This window comes from Delphinus delphis, chromosome X (genome assembly GCF_949987515.2).
Source record: "Delphinus delphis chromosome X, mDelDel1.2, whole genome shotgun sequence".
Taxonomy (NCBI): domain Eukaryota; kingdom Metazoa; phylum Chordata; class Mammalia; order Artiodactyla; family Delphinidae; genus Delphinus; species Delphinus delphis.
The window spans coordinates 64,857,201-64,883,329 of NC_082704.1; the positions used below are offsets into that span (position 1 = coordinate 64,857,201).

The 26,129-nt window shown below is 35.9% G+C and overlaps 1 protein-coding gene across 3 annotated transcripts in view; it reads left to right on the forward strand.

Moving 5' to 3' along the window:
- The window catches only part of ABCB7 (ATP binding cassette subfamily B member 7), a 140,005-nt gene that overhangs the window by 33,582 nt on the left and 80,294 nt on the right, over positions 1-26,129 (forward strand). For all 3 annotated transcript variants that reach the window (XM_060002324.2, XM_060002322.1, XM_060002323.1), the window contains exons 2-4: positions 14,290-14,367; positions 16,381-16,467; positions 25,374-25,493. In XM_060002324.2, the coding sequence (XP_059858307.1) occupies positions 14,290-14,367; positions 16,381-16,467; positions 25,374-25,493 (285 nt within the window). The remainder of the gene's footprint in view (positions 1-14,289; positions 14,368-16,380; positions 16,468-25,373; positions 25,494-26,129) is intronic.

A 26,129-nucleotide genomic window follows, 5' to 3' on the forward strand; every position in this document is an offset into this window, starting at 1 on the left:
GTCATATATGGCCTTTAATATGTTGAGGCAATTTCCCTCTGTGCCTACATTCTGGAGGGTTTTATCATAAATGGGTGTTGACTTTTGTCGAAAGCTTTCTCTGCATCTATTGAGATGATCACATGGTTTTTCTCCTTCAGTTTGTTAATATGGTGTATCACGTTGATTGATTTGCGTATATTGAAGAATCCTTGCATTCCTGGGATAAACCCCACTTGATCACAGTGTATGATCCTTTTAATGTGCTGTTGGATTCTGTTTGCTAGTATTTCGCTGAGAATATTTGCATCTGTGTTCATCAATGATATTGGCCTGTAGTTTTCTTTCTTTGTGACATCTTTGTCTGGTTTTGGTATCAGGGTAATGGTGGCCTCGTGGAATAAGTTTGGGAGTGATCCTCCCTCTGCTATAATTTGGAACAGAAGGATAGGTGTTAGCTCTTCTCTAAATGTTTGATAGAATTCGCCTGTGAAGCCATCTGGTCCTGGGCTTTTGTTTGTTGGAAGATTTTTAATCACAGTTTCAGTTTCAGTGCTTGCGATTGGTCTATTCATATTTTCTATTTCTTCCTGGTTCAGTTTCGGAAGGTTGTGCATTTCTAAGAATTTGTCCATTTCTCCCAAGTTGTCCAATTTATTGACATATAGTTGCTTGTAGTAATCTCTCATGATCCTTTGTGTTTGTGCAGTGTCAGTTGTTACTTCTCCTTTTACATTTCTAATTCTATTGGTTTGAGTCTTCTTCCTTTTTTTCTTGATGTGTCTGGCTAATGGTTTATCAATTTTGTTTATATTCTCAAAGAACCAGATTTTAGTTTTATTGATCTTTGGTACCGTTTCCTTCATTTCTTTTGCGTTTCTTTCTGATCTGATCTTTATGACATCTTTCCTTCTTCTAACTTTGGGATATTATTGTTCTTCTTTCTCTAATTGCTTTTGGTGTAAAGTTACATTGTTTATTTGAGATGTTTCTTGCTTTGTAAGGTAGGATTGTATTGCTATAAACTTCCCTCTTAGAACTGCTTTTGCTGCATCCCATAGGTTTTGGGTCATCGTGGTTTCATTGTCATTTGTTTCTAGGTAATTTTTGATTTCCTCTTTGATTTCTTCAGTGATCTTTTGGTTATTAAGTAGTGTGTTGTTTAGCCTCCATGTGCTTGTATTTCTTACAGATTTTTTCTTGTAATTGATATCTAGTCTCCTAGTGTGGTGGTCGGAAAAGGTACTTGATATGATTTCAATTTTCTTAAATTTACCAAGGCTTGATTTGTGATCCAGGATATGATCTATACTGTAGACTGTTCCATGAGCACTTGAGAAGAAAGTGTGTTCCGTTGTTTTTGGATGGAATGTCCTATAAATATCAATTAAGTCCATCTTGTTTAATGTATCATTTAAAGCTTGTGTTTCCTTTTTGATTTTCATTTTGGATGATCTGTCCATTGGTGAAAGTGGGGTATTAAAGTCCCATACTATGATTGTGTTACTGTTGATTTCCCCTTTTATGGCTGTTCGTATTTGCCTTTTGTATTGAGGCGCTCCTATGTTGGGTGCTAAATATTTACAATTGTTATATCTTCTTCTTGAATTGATCCCTTGATCATTGTATAGTGTCCTTCTTTGTTTCTTGTATTAGTCTTTGTTTTAAAGTCTATTTTGTCTGATATGAGAATTGCTACTTCAGCTTTCTTTTGATTTCCATTTGCATGGGATATCTTTTTTCATCCCCTCACTTGCAGTCTGTATGTGTCACTAGGTCTGAAGTGGTCTCTTGTAGATAGCATATATACGGGTCTTGTTTTTGTATCCATTGAGCCAGTGTATGTGTTTTGGTTGGAGCATTTAATCCATTTACATTTGAGATAATTATCGCTATGTATGTTCCTCTTCCCGTTTTCTTAATTGTTTTGGGTTCTTTATTGTAGGTCTTTTCCTTGTCTTGTGTTTCCTGCTTAGAGAAGTTCCTTTAGCATTTGTTGTAAAGATGGTTTGGTGGTGCTGAATTCTCTTAGCAGTTGCTTGTCTGTAAGGGTTTAAATTTCTCTGTGAAATCTGAATGAGATCCTTGCTGGGTAGAGTCATCTTGGTTTTAGATTTTTCTCCTTCATCACTTTAAATATGTCCTGCCAGTCCCTTCTGACTTGCAGAGTTTCTGCTGAAAGATCAACTGTTTACCTTATGGGGATTCCCTTGTGTGTTATTTGTTGTTTTTCCCTTGCTGCTTTTAATGTTTGTTCTTTGTATTTAATTTTTGATTATTTGATTAATATGTGTCTTGGTGTGTTTCTCCTTGGATTTATTCTGTATGGGACTCTCTGTGCTTCCTGGATTTGATTAACAATTTCTTTTCCCATGTTAGGGAAGTTTCAACTATAATCTCTTCAAATATTTTCTCAGTCCCTTTCTTTTTCTCTTCTTCTCCTGGGACCCCTGTAATTCAAATGTTGGTGCGTTTAATGTTGTCCCAGAGGTCTCTGAGACTGTCCTCAATTCTTTTCATTCTTTTTTCTTTATTCTGCTCTGCAGTAGTTATTTCCACTATTTTTTCTTTCAGGTCACTTATCCGTTCTTCTGCCTCAGTTATTCTGCTATTGATCCCTTCTAGAGAATTTTTAATTTCATTTATTGTGTTGTTCATCATTGTTTGTTTGCTGTTTAGTTCTTCTAGGTCCTTGTTAAACGTTTCTAGTTTTTTCTCCATACTGTTTCCAAGATTTTGGATCATATTTCCTATCATTATTCTGAATTGTTTTTCAGGTAGCCTGCCTATTTCCTCTTCATTTGTTAGGTCTGGTGGGTTTTTGCCTTTCTCCATCATCTGCTCTGTGTTTTTTTGTCTTTCCATTTTGCTTAATTTACTGTGTCTGGGGTCTCCTTTTCGCAGGCTGCAGGTTTGTAGTTCTCATTGTTTTTGGTGTCTGTCCTCAGTAGCTACGGCTGGTTCACTGTGTTGTGTAGGCTTCCTGGTGGAGGGGTCTACTGCCTGTGTTCTGGTGGATGAGGCTGGATCTTATCTTTCTGGTGGGCAGGTCCACGACATGTGGTGTGTTTTGGGGTTTCTGTTGCCTTATTATGATTTTAGGCAGCCTCTGTGCTAATGGATGGTGTTGTGTTCCTGTCTTGCTAGTTGTTTGGCATAGGGTGTCCAGCATTGTAGCTTGCTGGTCGTTGAGTGGAGCTGGGTCTTGGCATTGAGATGGAGATCTCTGGGAGATTTTTACTGTTTGACATTATGTGGAGGTGGGCGGTGACTTGTAGACCAGTGTCCTCATGTTGGCTCTCCAACCTCAGAGTCACAGCCCTAACGCCTGGCTGGAGCACCAAGAATTGGTCCTCCACACGACGCAGAATAAAAGGGAAGAAAAAAAGAAAGAAAGAAGAAAATAAAATGAAATAAAATAAACTAAACTAAAATAAAATAAAGTTATTAAAATAAAAAAGTAATTATTAAGAAAAAAATTTTTTAGGTAAAAAAAAGGACAGACAGAACCCTAGAACAAACGGTAAAAGCAAAACTATACAGACAAAATGACACACAGAAGCATACACATACACACTCACAAAAAGAGAAAAAGGGAGAAATATATATATATATCGTTGCTCCCAAAGTCCACCTCCTTAATTTGGGATGATTTGTTGTCTGTTCCAGTATTCAGCAGATGCAGTGTACAGCAAGTTGATTGTGGAGTTTTAATCCGCTGCTCCTGATGCTGCTGGGAGAGATTTCCTTTTGTCTTCTATGTTCACACAGCTCCTGGGGTTCAGTTTTGGATTTGGACCCGCCTCTGCGTGTAGGTCACCTGAGGGCGTCTGTTCTTCTGTCAGAGAGGATGGGGTTAAAGGAGCAGGTGATTCGTGGGCTCTGGCTCCCTCACGCCAGGGGGAGGGAGGGGTACGGATGCGGGGCGAGCCTGCCGCGGCAGAGGCTGGCAGGACGTTGCACCAGCCTGAGGCGCGCCATGCGTTCTTCTGGGGAATTTGTCTTTGGATCCCAGGACCCTGGCAGTGGCGGGCTGCACAGGCTCCCAGGAGGGGAGGTGTGGATAGTGACCTGTGCTTGCACACAGGCTTGTTGGTTTCTGCAGCAGCAGCTGTAGCGTCTCATGCCTGTCTCTGGGGTCTGCACTGATAGCCGTGGCTCCCACCTGTCTCTGGTGCTCCTTTAAGCAGTGCTCTTAATCCCCTCTCCTCACGCACCAGGAAACAAAGAGGCAAGAAAAAGTCTCTTGTCTCTTACGCAGCTCCAGATTTTTTCCTGGACTCCCTCTCGGCTAGCTGTGGCGCACTAGCCTCCTTCAGGCTGTGTTCACACAGCCAACCCCAGTCCTCTCCCTGCGATCCGACCGAAGCCCGAGCCTCAGCTCCCAGCCCCCACCTCCCCGGTGGGTAAGCAGACAAGCAGTTCGGGCTGGTGAGTGCTGGTCGGCACTGATCCTCTGCGGGAATCTCTCTGCTTTGCCCTCCGTACCCCTGTTGCTCTGCTCTCCTCCGTGGCTCCAAAGCCTTCCCCCCCTCCGCCACCCACAGTCTCCGCCCACAAAGGGGCTTCCTAGTGTGTGGAAACCTTTCCTCCTTCACAGCTCCCTCCCACTGGTGCAGATCCCATCCCTATTCTTTTGTCTCTGTGTTTTCTTTTTTCTTTAGCCCTACCCAGGTACTTGGGGTGTTTCTTGCCATTTGGGAGGTCTGAGGTCTTCTGCCAGCATTCAATAGGTGTTCTGTAGCAGTTGTTCCACATGTAGATGTATTTCTGATGTATTTGTGGGGAGGAAGGTGATCTCTGTGTCTTACTCTTCCGCCAACTTGAAGCTCCTCCCTGATTCTTTTTGCTTTATGTTATTTGGGTTTTTTTGGATTCATTTAGAATATGTCCTTTTAGTTTGATATTCCTAAGTTTGACAGTGAATATGCCTAGATGGTAGTTTTTTATTTTTCCTTTTGGCACTCTGTGTACTCTTGTAATATGAGATCTTTCATCTTTAATCTTGGTGTATTTAACCTCTTATTTCTGTAAATATTTTTTTCTCAACATTTTATTTTTTTCTTAGCATTATATTAAATAGATGTTAATATACTTTTGTGTTTATGTTTTGTTACTTTAAAAATATAATGTTGCTACTCTTTTTAAAATCCTTATTCTACCATGTACCTCCTGCCCCAGACTCTTTCTTCCTAGACTTTTATTCTTTTTTAAATATCTTTATAGAAGTATAATTGCTTTACAATGGTGTGTTAGTTTCTGCTGTATAACAAAGTAAATCAGCTATACATACACATTTAACCCCATTTCTCCTCCCTCTTGCATCTTCCTCCCACCCTCCCTATCCCACCTCTCTAGGTGGACACAAAGCACTGAGCTGATCTCCCTGTGCCACACGGCTGTATCCCACTAGCCATCTGTTTTACATTTGGTAGTGTATATATGTCCATGCCACTGTCTCACTTTGTCCCAGCTTACCCTTCTCCCTCTCTGTGTCTGCAAGTCCATTCTCTACATCTGCGTCTTTATTCCTGTCCTGCCCCTAGGTTCTTCAGAACCTTTTTAATTTTGGATTCCATATATGTGTGTTAGCATACAGTATTTGTTTTTCTCTTTCTGACTTGCTTCACTCTGTATGACAGTCTCTAGTTCCATCCACCTCACTGCTGATAACTCAATTTCATGTCTTCTTATGGCTGAGTAATATTCCATTGTATATATGTGCCACATCTTCTTTATCCATTTATCAGTCGATGGACACTTAGGTTGCTTCCATATCCTGGCTATTACAAATAGTGCTGCAATGAACATTGTGGTACATGACTCTTTTTGAGGTATGGTTTTCTCCAGGTATATGCCCAGTAGTGGGATTGCTGGGTCATATGGTAGTTCTATTTTTAGTTTCTTAAGGAAGCTTCATACTGTTAGACTTTTATTCTGTCTCCTGCTTGCCCCATTAGCTGTTGCTCCAGGCATGTGCAGGTAGTGTATGTACTTTATATACTTTATGTAGTTTATATACTTCCAACAAACAACACTGAACACAGCTCCAGCCTGAAGAGAGTTCTGAAACATGCAAAACACGGTAAACCCCTGAGCCAGTTGTTCAGGAAGCTGCCAGACCATTCAGAAGACATAATCAAAATTCTTTGAGAACAAGGCTTACATTTACCCCTCTGGTAGCAGCCAGCCATACCAGGAATGAGAGATACCATCCATCCCCATAGCTACCTCTGATCTGGGGAATGGGATATGAGAGGTGAGTATGCACAAATGTCGTAATGCTCTCTGCTGAAATTTAGCAATTTCTTTCCTCTTTATGTACTCCCTGGTTGTTATATGGTTTTTTAAATTAGATTCCAGAGTTCTAAAAATTGTTTTTGTCAGTTTTTGACAACTTAATCATTGTTTTAGCGGAGGTACACTTTTTTACTCTGCTGCTTTTGGTGATGTCACTCTTTGTATTTAACATCACAATTGCATTGATACTTTTACCAAAAAATCCCAAACAACACCACATCTTCCTTGTTAATAACAGAAAAATTAACCTAGACATTTCAAGGTTATCAATCAGGAAGAGTAAAATCACTAGGTTCAGTGACATTGTTGGTATTATTAGTATTGATAATGTTAGAAATGTCCATCTCCATTCCACTATTTACTAGCTGTATGAACTTGAGCAAGGCAGCCTCTCTGAGCCTCAGTATCTAGTTTGTAAAATGGGAATAATAATAACAGTAGATATGTTGTAGGATTGTAGTGAGAATGAAATAAGATAATGTAGTGTTGGGCAGAAGGCCAGCCAAATAATGATCACTTAGTGAACGGTAACTGCTGTGGTTCTTACTAAAAATGATTATAGTATAGCTGCTTCTAATCCATGTTGCATCATAATGCAAAAATACCTTAGCAAACTAAGATCCAAATTAAAATGTGAAAAGTGGATAAAATATTGATTCTAAATTACCCTGGCCTTCAGTGAATCAGCTGTTCTGTTCTGGGCTAAGCATCTCCAGGGATGAGCTAAAATTGAATGGTATTTTTGGGTGGATGATGGTAGGAAGGCCGTCAAGATATATCTTACCTTTGCATTTGCCTTGCTGTGATATTTATGCCTGCATCTGTTAGCTTTAGACTATAAACTCCTAAAACTTGAGGAACACATTTAAATTTTTTGTTGTGTGCACTATGTAAGTTAAAAACCTTTTTATATTGCAACAGTGTATCCAATTTAGGAAGGTTGATATGGCAGTTTAGAGCAAGGTTTGTTTACTCTTGGAACATTCTTAGAGTGACTTTAAGGCTCTAGGTGCTTCTCTTGAAGGCATTTAGAAAAATATACTGCTCATAAAGTGCTTCTAAGAGAGCTGTCAAGTTTCTTCCCAGCATTATTTGAAAACAACTGTTCTAGTCATTGTATGAATTATGGTCACCTTATGAATTTCAAAGTGCAATTGAAAAGAAGAATGGATATTTTTAGAAAAAACTCTTGACAGGTTTTCAGGGCTCATATAGATAAATGAGAGGCAGCAAAATTAAGACATTTTTGTGTATATATTTTTGAAGGGGTGTAATATCTTTTGAAAAGGTTCCTTTTGTTTTCATTTGAGAAACTAAGTCAATTGTTTTGGACAATAATTGTGTTACCAGAAGTACACATTTGTGTTCTATATCTTGTCTCTGTTCAATAAGACCATGAGGAGATAATGAAGTAGAGGTTAGCAGCCTTCTCAGGTTTGAGTGCCATTAGCAGTACTAAACTAACAAAAAAACAGGCAGAAGAGAAAGAGAAATCTACGAACACATAAGAAGAGAGCAAAGGTAGCAAAGAGATAAAGAGTAGTTACCCATGTTGAGGGGAGTGGCACATTGCTATCAGCCTGAAATGTGCGTATTTACCTACCTCTGCAGCAGAAATTAACTTTTAGCATGCTAGAAAGAGACTATGGATAAGCCAAAAGGAATTTAAAATGCACAAAACCAAGTACCTTCTTCAAAATACCTTTTCCATCTAGTGCTCAGCAGGAACTCATTAGGTATCATTTGTAAGCCCTGGAGTTGAGTTTATGTTTATATCAGTACTTTCAGTATGTACCTGTGTTAATAAGCAAAAATTATGTCACATATTTCCTACCAAAGGACTGCCTGTTATTAGATTTTCTTGGAGTGCATATAAAGAAAGCTAAAGTATTTTGGATATGACTTGCATAGGTGAGCCTTGCAGAATGACCCAAGTAAATGAAAATCCTATCTTGTATGAGTTTAGGGTAATTTTCCAGGTAATTTGGTCATCAGTGGCAATCTGATACATCTGTAAAAGGCAACAAACATAAATGAGAACTTTTACAGAAAAGTATAACTAAACAAAGTGGCAGGTCTGCTACTGATTCAAATGGTCCAGCTATGGAACTGAAAGTTAAGAAATGTGCTTGAGAGTTTTCTTCCGCCTCCATATTAGTAAACATAAAGACTGAAAGTTGAAACTGTAAAGTAGCAAAAAAAATAGGTCCAATTCTACTTTCTCAACTTCTTTCGCATTATCTCAGCATTCCAGCTGCAGTGTGAAATGTATGGTAATGTCTCCATTCTGTGCACAAACACAATAGGGCTAGCAATCTTAGAAGCACTGAGAGATTCATACCAATTTCCTAAAGTTCTAATAAACGAGCGCAGTGAAATAATTCACTATTAAATATGTCTAAAATATGCCCTTGGTGAATTACTCTTAGTATGATAAGGTTCTCTTTATGTGTTTCCCCCCCAATTTCATGATTTAAAATGAATTGGTTCCGAAGGTTTTTTTTTTTTTTTTTTTTTTTTTTTTGCCATATGCGGGCCTCTCACTGTTGTGGCCTCTCCCGTTGCAGAGCACAGGCTCCGGACGCACAGGCTCAGCGGCCATTGGCTCACGGGCCCAGCCGCTCTGCGGCATGTGGGATCTTCCCGGACCAGGGCACGAACCCATGTCCCCTGCATTGGCAGGCGGACTCTCAACCACTGCGCCACCAGGAAAACCCTCTGAAGGTTTTTGTTGTTGTTTTTCTTTCTTTTTTTTTACGTCTTTATTGGAGTATAATTGCTTTACGATGATGTGTTAGTTTCCGCTTTATAACACAGTGAATCAGTTATACATATACATATGTTCCCATATCTCTTCCCTCTTGCGTCTCCCTCCCTCCCATCCTCCCTATCCCACCCCTCTAGGTAGTCACAAAGCACCGAGCTGATCTCCCTGTGCTATGCGGCTGCTTCCCACTAGCTATCTATTTTACGTTTGGTAGTGTACATATGTCCATGCCACTCTCTCACTCTGTCACAGCCTACCCCTCCCCCTCCCCATATCCCCAAGTCCACTCTCCAGTAGGTCTGTGTCTTTATTCCCGTCCCACCCCTAGGTTCTTCATGACATTTTTTTCTTAAATTCCATATATAGTGTTAGCATACGGTATTTGTCTTTCTCTTTCTGACTTACTTCACTCTGTATGACAGACTCTAGGTCCATCCACCTCCTTTCTTTTTTAATACTTTTTAACATTGTCATTAGTTTTTATTGCCCTGAATTTGGCAAATGCCTTGTAACTCTTTGTTACTTTATTAGTAAACAGCATGGAATTTCACACTGCTTAGATGAAACATATGAAGCAGAGCACAGGTTTCATGATGACAAAAATGTGATGATAAATGAGTTTCTTATATGAATGGGGAACAAGGTCTAAACTTTCTTCACAGAAGTTGCCTAAACAAACAAAAACTATGAAGAGTTTTTGCGCAAACTGCTAAATAGGCCTTGCTGCTGGTGTTATGCCCTCAGAGATGTAAAAATTTGGTAGATAAAAGGAAAACTGGTTTAGGAGGAGGGGGCTTCTGTGGATAATTTTTGTTCATGAGTTGATTTTCTGTGATAGTGGTGGTGGTGATTTTTTTGTGGAGGTGTTTTCTTTTGTTTTGCTATGGCGTTCTCAGAATCCTTAGAGGCTGCAGGGATTTTAGAAATCATCCAGAGCAGGAGGTGGCTGTAGGGAATTTTAGAAATCATCTAGAGCAGGAATCAGCAGTCTATGGCCATTGAGCCAAATTCAGTATGCCACCTATGTTTGCAAGGCCTCTGTGCTAAGAATTTTTTTTATATTTGTTAATGGTTGGGAAAACAATCAAAAGAAGAATAATTTTTTTGTGACAGATGACAATATGAAATTCAAATTTCGGTGTCTGTAAAATAAGTTTTTTGTTTTTGTTTTTGTTTTTGTTTTGTTTTGTTTTGTTTTGCGGTATGTGGACCTCTCACTGTTGTGGCCTCCCGTTGCGGAGCACAGGCTCCAGACGCGCAGGCTCAGCGGCCTTGGCTCACAGGCCTAGCCACTCCAGGGCATGTGGGATCTTCCCAGACCGGGGCACGAACCCGTGTCCCCTGCATCGGCAGGCGGACTCTCAACCACTGTGCCACCAGGGAAGCTCTGTAAATAAAGTTTTATTTAAGCGCAGCCACACTCATTCATTTGTGTGGCACAAAAACAGCTGTGGCTGTTTTTGTGCCACAGTGACAGAGTTGAGTAGTTGTGACACAGATTATATGCCTGCAAACTCTAAAATATTTGCTTTCTGGCCCTTTAGAGAAAAAAAATAGCCAATCCCTGTTCTGGAGGCATCAAATTTTTTAGCAATATAGTTCAACCTGATGGTTTTGTGGTTTAATGAATGAATACTTAGGTGATGCGAGCTGCCCAAGATCCTTAAGCTATTTGTTCATTTATTCATTCATTCAACACACATTTATTGAATATCTAACACAATGAAGGAAATCCTTTTATCCTTCAACTTACAGTTGAGAAATATAATTACAAAATCTAAGAAGTCAGTCTAACATTTTCTCTCCTCTCCCTCTCCCCCTCTTACCCCTGAGGTCCCCCACACACCTCGCCCATTACTTCCTCTTCTTTTCTCCATACCCCTCCCCCTACAGCTAGTTTATAAGAAGTTGGGAAGAAAACCAAGTTTAAATAACATTTATTTCAGACTTTTAAACTTTTAAAGTAAGTTAAATGTAATTTTAAATTATAAGTTTCTCTTTAAAAATGTATCAAGAGCTTAATTTTAAATGTTTTAGGTTTATAATGATCAGATGATAACAATATTCATGCATGACTGTTTGATACTGTTAAGCATTACATGCAACATGGATGGATAATTGTAAACTTAGTTCTGTTTCCAAAGCCTCAGGAATGCAGAATATATAATTGACTCCAAAATCCCTGATGGGTTGACAATTTATAAATTGCTCTTTAATCTCTGTTTATTATTAGGTAATTCTTCAAGTGTTATAAACACTGAACATAACTTGTATTATGAAAGCTAACTATTCTAAAAAAGGATGCAATCATATTTAATAACCACTAAAGAGTTATTTAATAGGATTATTTTTAGTAAAATTGAATTTTTACCTTAAAGGAAAAATGCAATTGTAATGGAATAGGTTTTGATTTTATTAGCCTTCGATGCTTGAATCTTAGTCTCATTTACGTGGAGGTAGTTCTGTCTGCTAGATTGATGGTTTTAGTGCTGATAAAATTTTTGTAAATAATAATTGAATGTTTACACAGAGCAAGATATTGTGCCTATGCAATTGTCTATCGAGGATTAATATTTTTATTAATTAGTGGACAGATAGTTCTGTTCTAGATAAGAGCATACATTATTATGCTTGGATGCCACAGATGACTTTTAGGTTCTTCCAGAATTTCTTTTTTTAGGTAAAATAAAATGACTCTCTTACGTTTGTTAGTGTAAGGTAGATAGCTAGTGGGAAGCAGCCGCATGGCACAGGGATATCTGCTAGGTGTTCTGTGACCGCCTGGAGGGGTGGGATAGGGAGGGTGGGAGGGAGGGAGACGCAAGAGGGAAGAGATATGGGAACATATGTATATGTATAACTGATTCACTTTGTTATAAAGCAGAAATAAACACACCATTGTAAAGCAATTATACCCCAATAAAGATGTTAAAAAATAAAATAAAATAAAATAAAATAAAAAAATAAATAAAATGACTCTCCAGTGTTTTAACTTACATGCCTTTTCAAATGGACTGGCAGATTGTCATTTTCAGAATACTGCATTTGTATGGTATCTGAACAGTAGTCATGTCTGTTATTTTCAGTAATATATGTTTTATTTCTGTGGGTGTCTTTGGAGGGATGGTGTTATAAATAAATTCAGTGGCTAGATTTATTGAAGAAATAAACACAGGCTTCTCAATTAAGATTTTTAAAATCCAATTAATAACTGCAGCATTTTCATTTCATTCCATAAAAATCACAGAATTTTAGAGTTGAAAGGGACCTTAGAGAGCATCTAGGCCAGCCCTCTAATTTTCAAATCAAGTTTCAAAGAATTAATCATCTTGTTTTCCATTGTTGCCCTCCTCCATTTAAGTTTTTGTTGTTGTTGTTTTTGCTATAAACCCCTTCAGAGTTTTAAAAAGTAGAGTTAATCCCTAACTTACAAATATATTGTGTTTCAGAAGTGTTTGTAAGTCTGTTGTTTAGAAGTCAGAACATTTTTTTTCCATAGAAACAATATTTAATTAGTGGTGGGACTAGCCCTCAAAAGGAATTAACACATTATGTGCCTGTTGTTTTTGTTTTTGCTTTTGCAATGAAAGATGTTTTAAATAATCAATGCTGATTTTCTCTGGGGAACAGGAAGGAGATGGCATTGTAGAGGAGCATGTCAGGGGCTTTCTTTTTATCTGTTATTTCTTAGGTGGGGTAGCGAATACATATTGTGTTCATTATATTGTTTCCTGAACTTTTTATATGCTTGATATAGTTCATAATTTTACAATGCTATCTTAGTAATAGAAGTTCAGTTTGAATGTGAACATTTAAAAATTATTTACCTTGAATCCTGATGCATAAGGGAAACATGGTTTGATTAGAGAAGGATAAAGAGATAGCTAGAAATTTTGAAGGGGTTTTATGGGTACTTTCAAGGGCTTAGATTTTTTGATAAATTACCTTTTTTTGACCAATATCATTTTAGAAAGTATGTTTTTGCTGTTAAGTGTGTCACCAACATTTATCTTTTACCTATTGGCCATATATAGGCAACGTTTCGAGAGAGAATAAGGCAGGTGGATAGTCATTGTGAGATAACTGGGTAAATTTTGAAAGGCAAAGAAGATTAAATTGCATACGCATGTGCAGACATATGCGAGATCTTGCTTGAAATATAGTTACTTGAACTGGGGGCTTATGGAAAATAGGAAAATGAGGGAGTAAAGCTTGTATGAGGTCTGAGTAGGGTGAAAGGCAGTGAGGGAAACAATTGAGTTAAGCACCAGAAAGGTATCATTGACAGTAGAAGGCTTATAGAGGTTTGAGGGTACATGGCATGTTGTAGGAGGTTGGATTTGGCAAGACAGTGTGCAAATAGCTATTAGTATTTTTGAAATTTTTATAATTGAGGGAATGCCTTATGTATTTACAAGTATACGTAAACAGAAACCGCTAGCATTCATTACATTCTAGAAAACAACTGAGTTAATTTTCTCAGTAATTTGGTTAGCTTTTTTGTGTGTATGCAGGTTGTTTTTTGGTTGATTTAATTTTTGCTCTTTTGCAGTATACAACATTGACTTTTATATAATGACATTAATCCATTTGTACAACTCATGTATAGCTTAGCAAAAACCTAAGTACTACCTGCCTTTTGAGAGATTCTTGACCTAAGAAGCAAATTTTTCTTCACTAAATTGATGGTGCATTTTAGAAGGATGTGTGTCCATTCTACAGATGTCTATTTTTTATTCTGCTTTCTTTCAACTCCACTTCTGGAATATTATCAAGACAAAAAATTCGCCCAAGAATCCATCACCTGGTTACAAACCTTGGCAAAAGTGATCTTGTGACCAGTGTCTAAATTTAGCATTCACATTAAGACTAAAGAGGGAGCACACACAAGGTAGAACATAATAAAATACAGTAAAGAGAGGAGTGTTTGAAAAGAGCATAGAAGCCATTTAAGAAAGCAGTGGGGTTAAAAACTTCATAGGAGGCCTTCAGAAACAAAGAGAAACCTAGAGAGAAAGAGGGCAGAAAGAAAGTACAATTTGACACTTTTAATGGGTAATCTAATTTACTTTATATCTGGACCACACATTTAATTTTTACCTTTTTAGGTATGTATTAGAAACATAACCATCTTTCTAATATTGGCTATGGTTTTACTTTTATGTATGTTTATGGACAATAAATCTATGAACATTAACTGTCCACTCTGAAACTTCTTCCCTCTTTTTTCTTCTCTTCTGCAGATCTCAGCGTCATTAAGACATACCACATGGCAGAGACTAGGAAAAGGCAATTCAAGACAGTTATTAGACGCTACAAGGGTAAGATGAAGCAGATACTTCTACATATAACTAGGAGAAAGGTGTAAGCCCTTGGAGCATTTTCCAGTTTATACTACATATTTTATATTTTCCAAATAATTTCCCTTTTTGTTTTTTTTCTAAGTACTGGCAAGATGAATAAGAAGATATGTTTTTGCTACTGGAAATGGAGAAAGAAATCTTGATATTTTTCTACTCCTGAAGAAATCTGTCTGAATCTCTTGAGATCAATGCCAACTAGAGTAATGTTTTTAGAAAGCTTTTATAAATGTAATGGCAGCTTGTTTACGCTTAAATTTATCCTGGTAATTTGTATGTGATATATGGAATGCTGTACATTTTTCAAGTGATTAAAGTTTCTTTACCTTAGAAGATGTTCAAATATCAGAATATCAAGGGACTGTAAGCTTATTAGAGCCTGTGGGGTAAAGTCATGTGAGTTTACATGTTGATGAGGGTTATTTTTCATTGCTAATGTAAGTGAAAGACGCCTTTAAAAATTCTCAGTGCTTTAAAATGAGACAAATAAATCTCCAAGATAGAAAGGCTAGAAAATTAGAAGACAGTCTAAGTCGAGTACTTCCTTTATTTTTTCTTTTTGATTAACAATTATTTGCCATTAAGGTACAAAGCATTGTTCTAATTTATGCAGAAGCTGTAGAAATGAATTAGATTTTCCATTATTTAATTAAAGTTTTAAGTTAAGGTGCTCCATCTTCTCATTGTTTATAACACCACTGTATATTTATATTTTAATCTTTTGCTGTTTTGAAGACCTCATTATCTTGTGTGTTATTTACTAGACCCCTTGATGTAACATTGCTCAGTCTTTTAGAGGGAAAAAATGTCACAAAGTGACATTGTCACACTAAATATTACCTTTCGATGTTTTCCCTTTCAACATGCTTTAAGATTGTTGATCCAAAAATCAGTAACCCATTTATGGCAATTATGTTTTTCGGTCTCAACTGGTGAGAACAAGAAGGCACTTATGCTTTCTGTAATTCCATTTTCATAGCTTGGTCCAGAGCTGATAACTCTTAGGATTCGGTATTGATACACGTTTGTGTTTGTAAAAAACTATGCCCTTGTTCATTAATTATGGATTATTATGGCTACTGAAGAAGCATTATTATATCCATGTAGTTAAGTAATTTTTTGAGGAAACACTTTAAAATTAGTAAGCCTAAATTTTAAGCCTAATCTTTGCTATCTTTTCAACTATTATATTTTCTCAAATGATTTACTTTTTATATTTTTCTAACCTGAGCAGTAATCTAGGGCCTTTAAAAAATTATAATAGGCAAGATATTTGCATATTTTCAAGACTCGTTGGGAAATTTATAGATAGCTTTGTTTTATAAGCTAATTCAACAAGCCCATGTACAATACACTGTGGTATGGGCCATGGGAGATACAAGGATAAAAGAGACTGTCCCTAATCTTAAGAATTTACCATATAGTAGTAAAGACAAAACATGTATGCAGATTACTCTAGCATAAGATAGACTGTGAAGAAGTAAATTGTACTTTGTTTCTAAATATATATATTTGTAAGCCAGAATAATAAGAAAAAGAATCAGTTATGTAAGATCAACTATATTAAATTGTAAAGCAAAAATGTTATACACATGGAAAGCAAGTGGGATAGAATTAATTAACTATTATATACTTGCCAATGATAGAGTTACGGGCTACACAGTACCTTAGTAGCAAATGACGGTAAGAAAGCTGGTATAAGTCAAATAGAAGTATATTACAAGTTAAATCTTTTAAACATTAATTTCAAAAACTATTTAGAGAAAGTAACTTCTGTATGAGTAATTTGTTATATCTCAATATTCTTTGTATAAATGTATCTGTAAGTTTATTATGAAGGTGTTTTACTTAGCTATTCTAGGCTCAAAGGTACGCCTCTGAATTTGTTGGGGGGGGGACATTCATTAGATCAGATTTTTAAAGATCTGAAATTCTTGAATAGCTAATGGATGGCTTGGTATCATCTTCAACTAGGTTCTTCAGGTATGGCCACTGATAGAAAAGAGGACATGTTGGCATGGTCACGCAGGAGGAGGACTCCACACAGACCCGAAAGAAGGGGTAAGAGACAATAACAAGTACCTGGAAATTCTTATAGCTGATTGGAAGATAGATATATTAAAGATTGTTATATTACAGAATATTTTGATTGACTCATGTAACTGCAGGTTTTCTAATACAAAACCATATGAATTGACCATGGTTATATAGATGAGATTTTCTCAAGCTTAAGACAAAAAATATCGTGATTGACTAAAAAAGAAGAAAAGTTAGTTACCAACCTAAATATTTTAGTTCTTTATTTTAAATAGCATTGGTTGTGGTTATTTGTTATATAATCTAGCATTATATACAGATAAATTACATTTAGCTCTTACAAGTAATGTGTATGTGTTAAGGTTAATGTTTTCCCTTCTATACTCCTGGTTTAAAAAGATTCTAGAATGTCCCCTAGCTTCATGGTAAATCCTCCATTTACCTGATCCATTTATTTAATTATCCATATTCTTTATCATCATCATTATACAGACAAGCTAAACAGTAGGGCCACTGAAATCAAAAGATTTAATTGCACTACACTTTTTCTAAGTGAGTGAAACTGTCATTGGAATACTGTTATACAATTCTCCATCTGGTCCTCTTTCTCTAAGCTTGCCTTTATTATCTTCCTCTAACTTCACGCAACCAGTATATGCATGGTATCTCTAAGTAGAAATGATATTTTCAGGTTTATTGGCAAGTGAACAAATTTTATGTAAAAGTGCTCTCTAAATTGTAGAGAGATAAATAAATTTTATTTTATTGGTGCGAGGTGATTGGTAAGAAAACCTTTCCAGTGCTTTTCTCCCTGTTTCTTTAATCCCCCATGTAGCTTCTTTCACAGAACTCAAAACACATGACATTCATGTTTCTATCCCATTTTTACATATTAACATTTGTCCTGGTTGTCTTTAGAAACAACAAAGTATTATAAAATAGAATTTTAAAAAATTAATACAAATACTGAAATTTGTTTATCCATATATTATGGATATATGGATATGGCATGATACATCGTTAGCATGATATTTGTCAGCTTTCAGGATTGTCACGAAGGCCTCTTAAGGATAGTTTATAAGTAATGCTCTAAACAGACCAAAAATATGTTGACTAATACAGGAAAAGCAGTCTTAGACTCAAGCAATATAAACTTCAAGTTAGATTCTTTATTCTCCAGTAGAATAAAAACAAAGCAAAAATCATTGTAAATCTTTATATTTGATCTCTTCTTTATCATTTGTTCCCTGCCATCTTTGTGTTACTTTAGCCTCATTAGCTAAAAAGAATCATAGGATAATAGAGCATGAAGGCTACACCAGAAAAGAGGCAATATGGAGTTGAAGTTAAAAGCCTGAGCTCTGGGGCCAGACTGCCTAGATTTGAATCTTGGCTCCATCATTTCCTACTGGAATGACCATTAGCAAGATACTTAATCTCTGTATGTATCAGTTTCTTCATCTTTAAAATGGGGCTGATAATCATAGCAAAGGGGATTTGAATGAGTTAACTCCTCACACCATGCAAAGCTCTTGAATAGTGCCTGTCACACAGTAGGCAGTAAATATTAGCTGCTGTTACTGTAATGTGAGATTGTTAAGTCCTATACTCTGCTGTTGTCCATTCATTTTAAAAGTATGTATTATTGAATACCTGCGTTGTGCATAACTCTATGTTAAGTAAATGGAGATACAGTAATGAGCAAGACACAGTCCCTGCTGTTGAGAAACTTAACAGTTTAGATGGCAGAATATCTAAACTACCATGTAGAAGTTTTATCACTCTGACAAGTTATAGATTTTACCTTATAACCAACTGAAACTTTTACCACTTCACTTTCTATGCATTTCTACTTGTATGTTCTTAAGCATTAATAATGCTACTCAGAAGGTATTTAAATCATTTGTTTATCCAATGTGGCTATAGTAAAGGGGTTGTGAAAAAAGAGTGGCAGTTTCAATATTTGGAAGCTCCTGTTGTTAAAATAGATGAATTAAAGTCTTACTTGTTTTATAATAGAATCTTCAGATTTTTAAAGGATTTTGGAACTTTGCTCCTGCATTTAAACTTTATTATGTGCCTCTTTGGGAGAAGCATCTGTTAGTAAATTTAGGTAATCCTGTGCTCATAATAAAAACACGAATAATGCAGAGCTTAATATAAGGACTGCTTCCTGGACTTTGCTTGACATGTTCTTTTTTTAATGTTAGAAACATATCCTTATTGATTAGATATTGCCAGAAGCTAGTAGTATTGAAAGAGAGATTAGCATTTACTAGAGCAATCAGAGGCTTTGATATAAATATTCATATAATCAAAGAAGTGAAACAGCAACTTAGAGTATTAAAAAATGGAGGATTGGAGAGAAAATGGAATAATAAGCCTCCAGGTTTGTTAAAATGAGTGGACACACAGACCAGTGGACAAGAATACCTGTATGACATGGAGAGGCCATTTTTCAGCTCTGATTACATCCATCATCAAGCAGCCTTATGATCTTTATTCGATTTCTCAAATTGACTTCCCTTTGAGATAGAGAATTCACTGAGTGGCCAATGCAAATATCAGTCAACTTGGTAGTTTTTTAAATTATAAATTATTAAATTGACTGTTGGGTTCAAATCCATCTCATATATAGAATAAGCCATTTTTTTCCTAGGGCCTTTTCACTGCCAGATAAGCTCTTCATTGCAGTTTCAGACCAACAGAGCTTAGAAAACAAACTTCGAGGTATAGAGAAAGCAACAATAATTGCAAAGCTTTTCCTGACAATTAATATATCTTTCCTCTCCCACCCATAAACTCATATGCTTATATCCCCAATAATGTGGGAAAAGATTTTCACTTACTTTCTAGATTTTTCCATTAGATATCTACTCAGATTTCTTATCTTTTGACCTAGCTTTTATCAAGCCACTGTTATCCCTAACAGTATTGAAGTAGTGGTTAAAATTATTCCTTTAATTGCAGTTAGTTATCTTTAGCTTGGATTGAAGAGACAGTTCTTTGGATGGCTTGCGTATCCTTGAAATTGTGGGCATTTCCAAAGTCTCTGCTAAATTAGTTCTTTAGAGAGAAAACATTCAGCCTATAGCCCACATTTATACAAAACAAATAGCATCCAAAATTTTTTGGTGTATTTATTTTCTTCCTCTCCATAAGTTTTGCCCCCAAGTAGTTTCCTTCTAAACCAATCCCTTGATTCTGTGAGTTAGAACATTTCTTGCTAGTGAAATTTAGAATGTCTCTAAAACCAGAATTCTTATATAAATTCACCTTGCAAGAAAAGGTGATTCTGCTACCTTTATCAAAAATCTTTTTTTTTCTTACTCTTTCATTTTCCTATCGAAGCCCAGTGGGCTCCACTCCCTTGAAATGAGTGGACTTTTGGTAGAAAAAATTGTTCTTGCTTCAGTGCTAAACAGCCTTTTCTGGTGAGAAATATGAAATCACTGACTTGAGAAGCAAAATGCATTCAGTTTATCAATATACAGTTATCTGTAATATCTGAGAATTCTACCAGGTGAGCTGCTCCAGGTGTGTTTTAATTTTTTACTTGTCCTTTTTGTGCCCTGTCCACATGGTTATTAGCTATAGGTATTCACTTAGAGTACTTATGACTATGAGCAACTGCATCTTTCCCTCAGGTCATGCTGTTAAATTGAGCAGTGCTGCATATAAGCAGTACAGTTTGTGGCTTTCCAGTTATACACTATTGGGTCAGGTACTTCCAGTGTTACTTTCATGTTTGTTTTTGGCCTACTGTGCTGTTTCAGCTCCCTGTGTACAAGTAGATATTCCTTTCATTATTTTTTCTTACCTGCCCAGCCTCATAAAGCTTATTAAGCTATATATTAATACCAAATAAATAAATATTTAAAAATCCGTGAAAAGTTGTGATGGCTTAATAAATCGAGCATTTAGGTGTTCCTCCTGGAACTTGTCCTCATGTGCTTAAGAATAGTTAATTCATTAATTGAATAAATATTTATTGAGGATTGTTTCTAGTATCAAGCAAGTTTCTTCTCTGGTACCTGCTGTTTTCTTTTTGTCCAGCTTGTTTTCACTTACTTTCATCTCTTCTTTGATAGCTCTCTGATGTCTCCAAACCTTTTCTTCCAAACTCATTTCTAGGGGGAAAAAATTCAGTACAATTTTGTTATCATTCAAAGATCTTAGTGAGCCAATTTGAATTCCTTCTTTTGTTACTCTTGTGTTTTTATTCTGAATCTAATTGCTTTCCTTTATTATGGCTAGCTAATTCCAGTATATAGTTGAGACCTTTCTAAAAACTTTTATTCCTCATACTAACGTAGTAGTAGTTTTACAGTGTAATGGGGCTAAAAATATCAGTTTCATGTTTTGAACTTGAGGCTATCTAGCTACAGCAGGAAGGCCACATTGTATATGATAGCAGAGGAGGAAAGTAGATTGACTCCTACTTTTACAGGCTTTTTAATATTTCTATAGTGTTCATTTTAGCGAACTTTTGTTATCATGATGTAGTAATCACAGTTATGTTTTAAAAACAACTTCTAAATTCTGTGTACTGTGAAAATTATAAAAGTTAAAGAATTTCATAAAATTTCATATTTTCTGTTTATGTGTAAGCAAGGCTTAAAGAAAAACTACTATGATATCAACCGTTGATTACTTCAGGGATTTTGACCCTTGAGAAAGAACTTTCTTTTCTTAAATCATTGGGTTTTTTCCCCCTATACTATAATATAATTACTCCTTAGATAGTGTGGTTTTCAAATAATTCAATTTCTTGTCATCCTCCTTGATCATTTCCTACATTTCTCACCTTTTCTTTAAGAATGTGATCTTAAAATGGTGTATATGCTATTTGTATTGCTCAGCCTGAAATGGAAAGATGAGTTGATGTGAAGATGATATCTGATTCAGCCTTAAGCTGCGACTGGTCTCTTTTCAGCTTTAGATAAGTCTTTTGTCTTTCAGGATTACCATTGGGTGTCCAGTATGAATTAACTGTGATGATTTTGAAAGGGGGTATATTATCTTTCAGGATCTGTATTGAGGCCTTCAATTTTATTTTACTCTTGTGCAGCAGGAATAAATAAGTTGGTTTAAAATACTTTAAAAATGTGCCTCAGCCTCTGAAATGCCTCTTGATTTGGCCTGCTCTTTAAAAAAGACGTTATTTTTCAAACTTTGTCGTTTATCCAAACTATAACTGAAAGACATGTACTTTACAGCCTAATGGACTCATAATGCATGATTACACAACTTTAGAACCCATTTTGTTAAATGAGGTGGTGACATTTTATGCGCTATTAAGCCAACTAGAATAATTTTTTTGCTCTTAGCCATAACTTCTCTGTGTCCTTATTGAAGAAATTTTGGGGTGTGTTGTAGAACGTTTTTGACAAGAGAGAGCGCTTCTAAAGATATGTGGAAACAGGGCCTTTTTGCTATTATTCCCTCAAGAAAAATAAGACAGACGAAACTTGTGAAATGGGGAAGTAGTTGAAATGTCGCAGTTTGTGTTATAACACATCAAATTATATTTGTTTAGTATTAATTCAATTGGAAAAGTGAATATTAAAATTACAGCTTTATTCCCTTTTTAAAAATACCCTACCAGTTATGAGAGCTCATATGTGTGTATAAAATAAAGCATTAAGAGCTATACTTTCAGCATTTCATGTTTTTGCAATCCAGTGTATTTAAAGCAGCTCAAGAAGGTAGTCCTGTTTTCAGTACAATATGAACAGTTTTATTTCTGTTACTGTTTACTCAATAAACTGAATAAAAGAGACTAGAAAATAGTTTGCTGAGTCTTGGATGAAATAACTATAATATAAAGCTACCCTGTATAATATAATGTGTTGTCCTGGATTTCTTATATGTTGACAGTTTCCCCCCATTCTTTGCTGTGCAAATCTACTTGAAATTGTCTAACTTTCCCCCCAAAATGAATTAAATTTTCTTCTTATTATATGTGAACTACAGAAAACAAGAAAGCAAAAAGAATATAAAAAATCATCAATGATTCCATCTATTCACAGCTACTGATGTTAACACTTTGGGGGTATTGCTTTCCAGATCCATTTGTACGCATGTGTAAACTCATACACACATAACATTTTTTTCCACAAAAAATGTTTTGTACTCTGCTTTTTTCACTTAATGTGTTTCTGTGTTACTGCATATATTTCTGAATGGCTATATTTTGCTGTATGCATTCACTGTAACTTGTTTACATGATTCTCCACTGTTGATCATTTAGTCTAAACCCAATTTTTCCCCTATTAAAACAGCATGGGAATGAACATCCTTATGGCTAAATTTTTCATCCCTTTATTCAATAAATATTCATTATTCGTTGAGTACCTTTACTGCGTGTCAGCCATTGTGTTTAGTATTGGGTTACAACAGTGAGCACAAAACACAAAGTTACTACTCATGTGCAATTTAAATTCTAGCAGGAGAGCAGTTGTTAATCAGATAATCACATTGTTGAATATGTAGTTTATAACTGAAATGGATTCTCTGAAAGAAAAGGAATACTGTTCTGTGAGAGAATATAGCCAAGGATCCTGACGGGGGTTAGGGAAGACCTCATTGAGGAGGTGCTGCCTGAGCTGGCAGTTAACTAATTGGAAGAAGTTGAGGGCAGGTTGGTGTTTCAGAGAGAGAGATTATTCCAGACAAAGTGAAAGGTATTGTGCAAAGGCCTTGTGGCAGGAGGGATTATAGTCTATTTGAGGAGCTGAAAGAAAGGTAGTGTGGCATGAACACTGAAAGCAGTAGTATAAGACATGACTAGAGAGGAAGCTAGAGGCCAGGGCAAGCAGAGCCTCATAAGCCATGGTATGGACTTTGATCTTTATCCTAGGACTGATAGGATGCCATTGAAGGGTTTTTCTGTTTGTTTGTTTACTTCAATTTATATTTTTTATTAATTAAAATTTTATTATTTTTTTTAAAAGGTAACACATTCACATGGTTCAAAATTCAAAAGGAACAAAAGGATACAGAATTAAAAAAAAAATCTTCCCCCTACCCTGTTCCCCGTCCCAGAGGCAAACATTATTACCAATTTCTTTGGTATCTTTCCAGAGATGATCTTTGAATATAAAAACAAATATTTAGGAGTGCCCATCTCTTAACAATTTCACCAAAACAAAGTATTATCTTTGCTAATCTGATCGGATAAAAAATATATCAGAGTTGTTTTAATTTGCACTTTTTATTTGTATGAGTAAAGTTGAGCATCTTTTTATATTTAGGGCCGTGTGTGTGTGTGTGTGTGTGTGTATATATATATATATATATATTTAGCAATGCTTTATTTTTACTTTTTTTTGAATTTTATTTAATTTATTTTTTATACAACAGGTTCTTATTAGTTATCTATTTTATGCATATTATATGCATTGAAGGATTTTAAACTGAGTAATATCTGATTGCAGGCTGAACTAATCGGACCAGGAGCAGAGCGGATGCAAGGAGATCAGTTAGGAGATTGTTGCAGTGATTTATGTGAGAAAGATGATAGCTTGGATTATGTTTGTGGTGGAAACAGAAAGAAGTAGACAAATTCAAGAGATTTTTAGGAAGTAAAATTGATTCAACTTGGAGAATATTAATATATTTTTTTAAAGCATTAAGTTCCCAGAAGTGGAATTCTCAATGCAAAGGGCAGAATTATTTTAAAAGCTTATGGCAGATATCAAATTGCTTTCCAGAAAGATTATTTCAGTGCACTCTCCCATTAGCAGTGTATTAGAGTACCTATTTCCATATACCTTCACCAACAATGAGCATTAACTTTCTTCTTATTTTTTAATACCTTTTACAGAAATTGATTAGATACTTCAATTTTTTAAATACATTTATTTATTAATTTATTTTTGGCTGCACTGGGTCTTCGTTGCTGCACGCGGGCCTTTCTCTAGTTGCAGTGAGCGGGGGCTACTCTTCGTTGTGATGCGTGGGCTTATTGCTGTGGCTTCTCTTGTTGCAGAGCATGGGCTCTAGGCACATGGCTTCAGCAGTTGTGGTTTGCGGGCTCTAGAGTGCAGGCTCAGTAGTTGTGGCACACGGGCTTAGTTGCTCTGTGGCATCTGGGATCTTCCCAGACCAGGGCTCGAACCCGTGTCTCCTGCATAGGCAGGCAGACTCTCAACCACTGCACCACCAGGGAAGCCCAGATACTTCAATTTTTAAAATGGGGATTATTTCACCAACTAAAATAATATAGTAGTTTGGGAATGTGTGTACATATTTTGGTTTTGGAAAGTGTAGGTTTCATTCTTAATATCTGTTTCTAAAAGCTGAAACTAAAACAAAAAGATTTAATGGGAATGTTGCCTCGGGAACTTGGGAAAAAGAAAAATGTACGGTAGATTTAAGTCAGATTAAGTATGACTGGAAAGTTATGTTTTTGTTGAAATTTTTAATAACCCAGCTTCTGTTCTATATAGTCAATGCCAAGACTCATACTTTCCTAAACACTGTATTGTAACTGTGCTCTGTCATGAGGATGGACGTAGGGTTCCAAAATATCTTACATAAACATACTGATAAAGAGGCCAACGTATGTAAAGATTTTGACCACAAAGATGGAAATATGGAAATATTTCTTAAATTTTATGTAATATTTTGATAGCTTCATAGATAAGAAATAAATGTATAGATAACTTCAAATAAATGTATGGATAACTTTTTGACAATATGAGGATGGCTATAGCTGAAAGTAAGAAATTTAGAGAAATAAGTAGCTTTTAAAAAACTATTGAAATAGTTTGAGTTTAAAAGATATTGACCTTAGATTCAGAATAAAAGTTATGTTTGTAATGTTTTCGTATTTTCCTCAAATATTTACATAATTCTACACTATTGAACTATATTTATTTTTGAAATGACATGTTACTCACTGCTTTTGTTCTCTCTTTCAACAGTTAAAAGATGTTGATACTCAGAAAATCATAAAAGCAATGCTCTCTTATGTGTGGCCCAGAGACAGGCCAGATCTACGAGCTAGGGTTGCCATTTCCTTGGGATTTTTGGGTGGAGCAAAGGTAAGAATAAGAGAAATTATGTATTGTTTGTTGCTATAACTAGGAAATACTATGACATTTTCTAGTAAAGAAACTTAGGCTGATATAAGTCACTTTGGGGAGTATTGTCAACATTTAGGGCCCTCGTTTATGTAACTCTTCTATTCAGTCAGCAGAAATTATATGATAATGCCTGATTTATCTATGTATCAGACTTATAACAGCCTCAACCTAATGGAATTCTTCCTGAAACCAGTGTAAGATACAGGATCGTGGGTTGTAACAAAGCATAAGGAACTTGTAAAAGAAGCTCCTCAGAGTCCTGCTGGCTTTTATTTAATACATATTTCTGGTAAGCTTAGTTTTCAGTTCCTAGTAAATTGAAAAGAGGATGAAGACATTTTAGGTACATTAATAGTCATAAGTGGTAAACAGCAGTGTGACATGAAGGGAAAAATAAAACAGAAAAACTTAAAAAAACCCAAAAGCCAAAAAGCTGGGCATTTTGGTACATTCAGTATAGGGACCCTCTACATCTTAGCAGCCTCCTCAGTTTATCACTATACTGTAACACATTTTAATAAGGCAAAGTTATGATAATGATTCTGGGCTTTCAAGAAGAACTCCTTTCAATTTATTCAGATTTTAAAGTCAGTG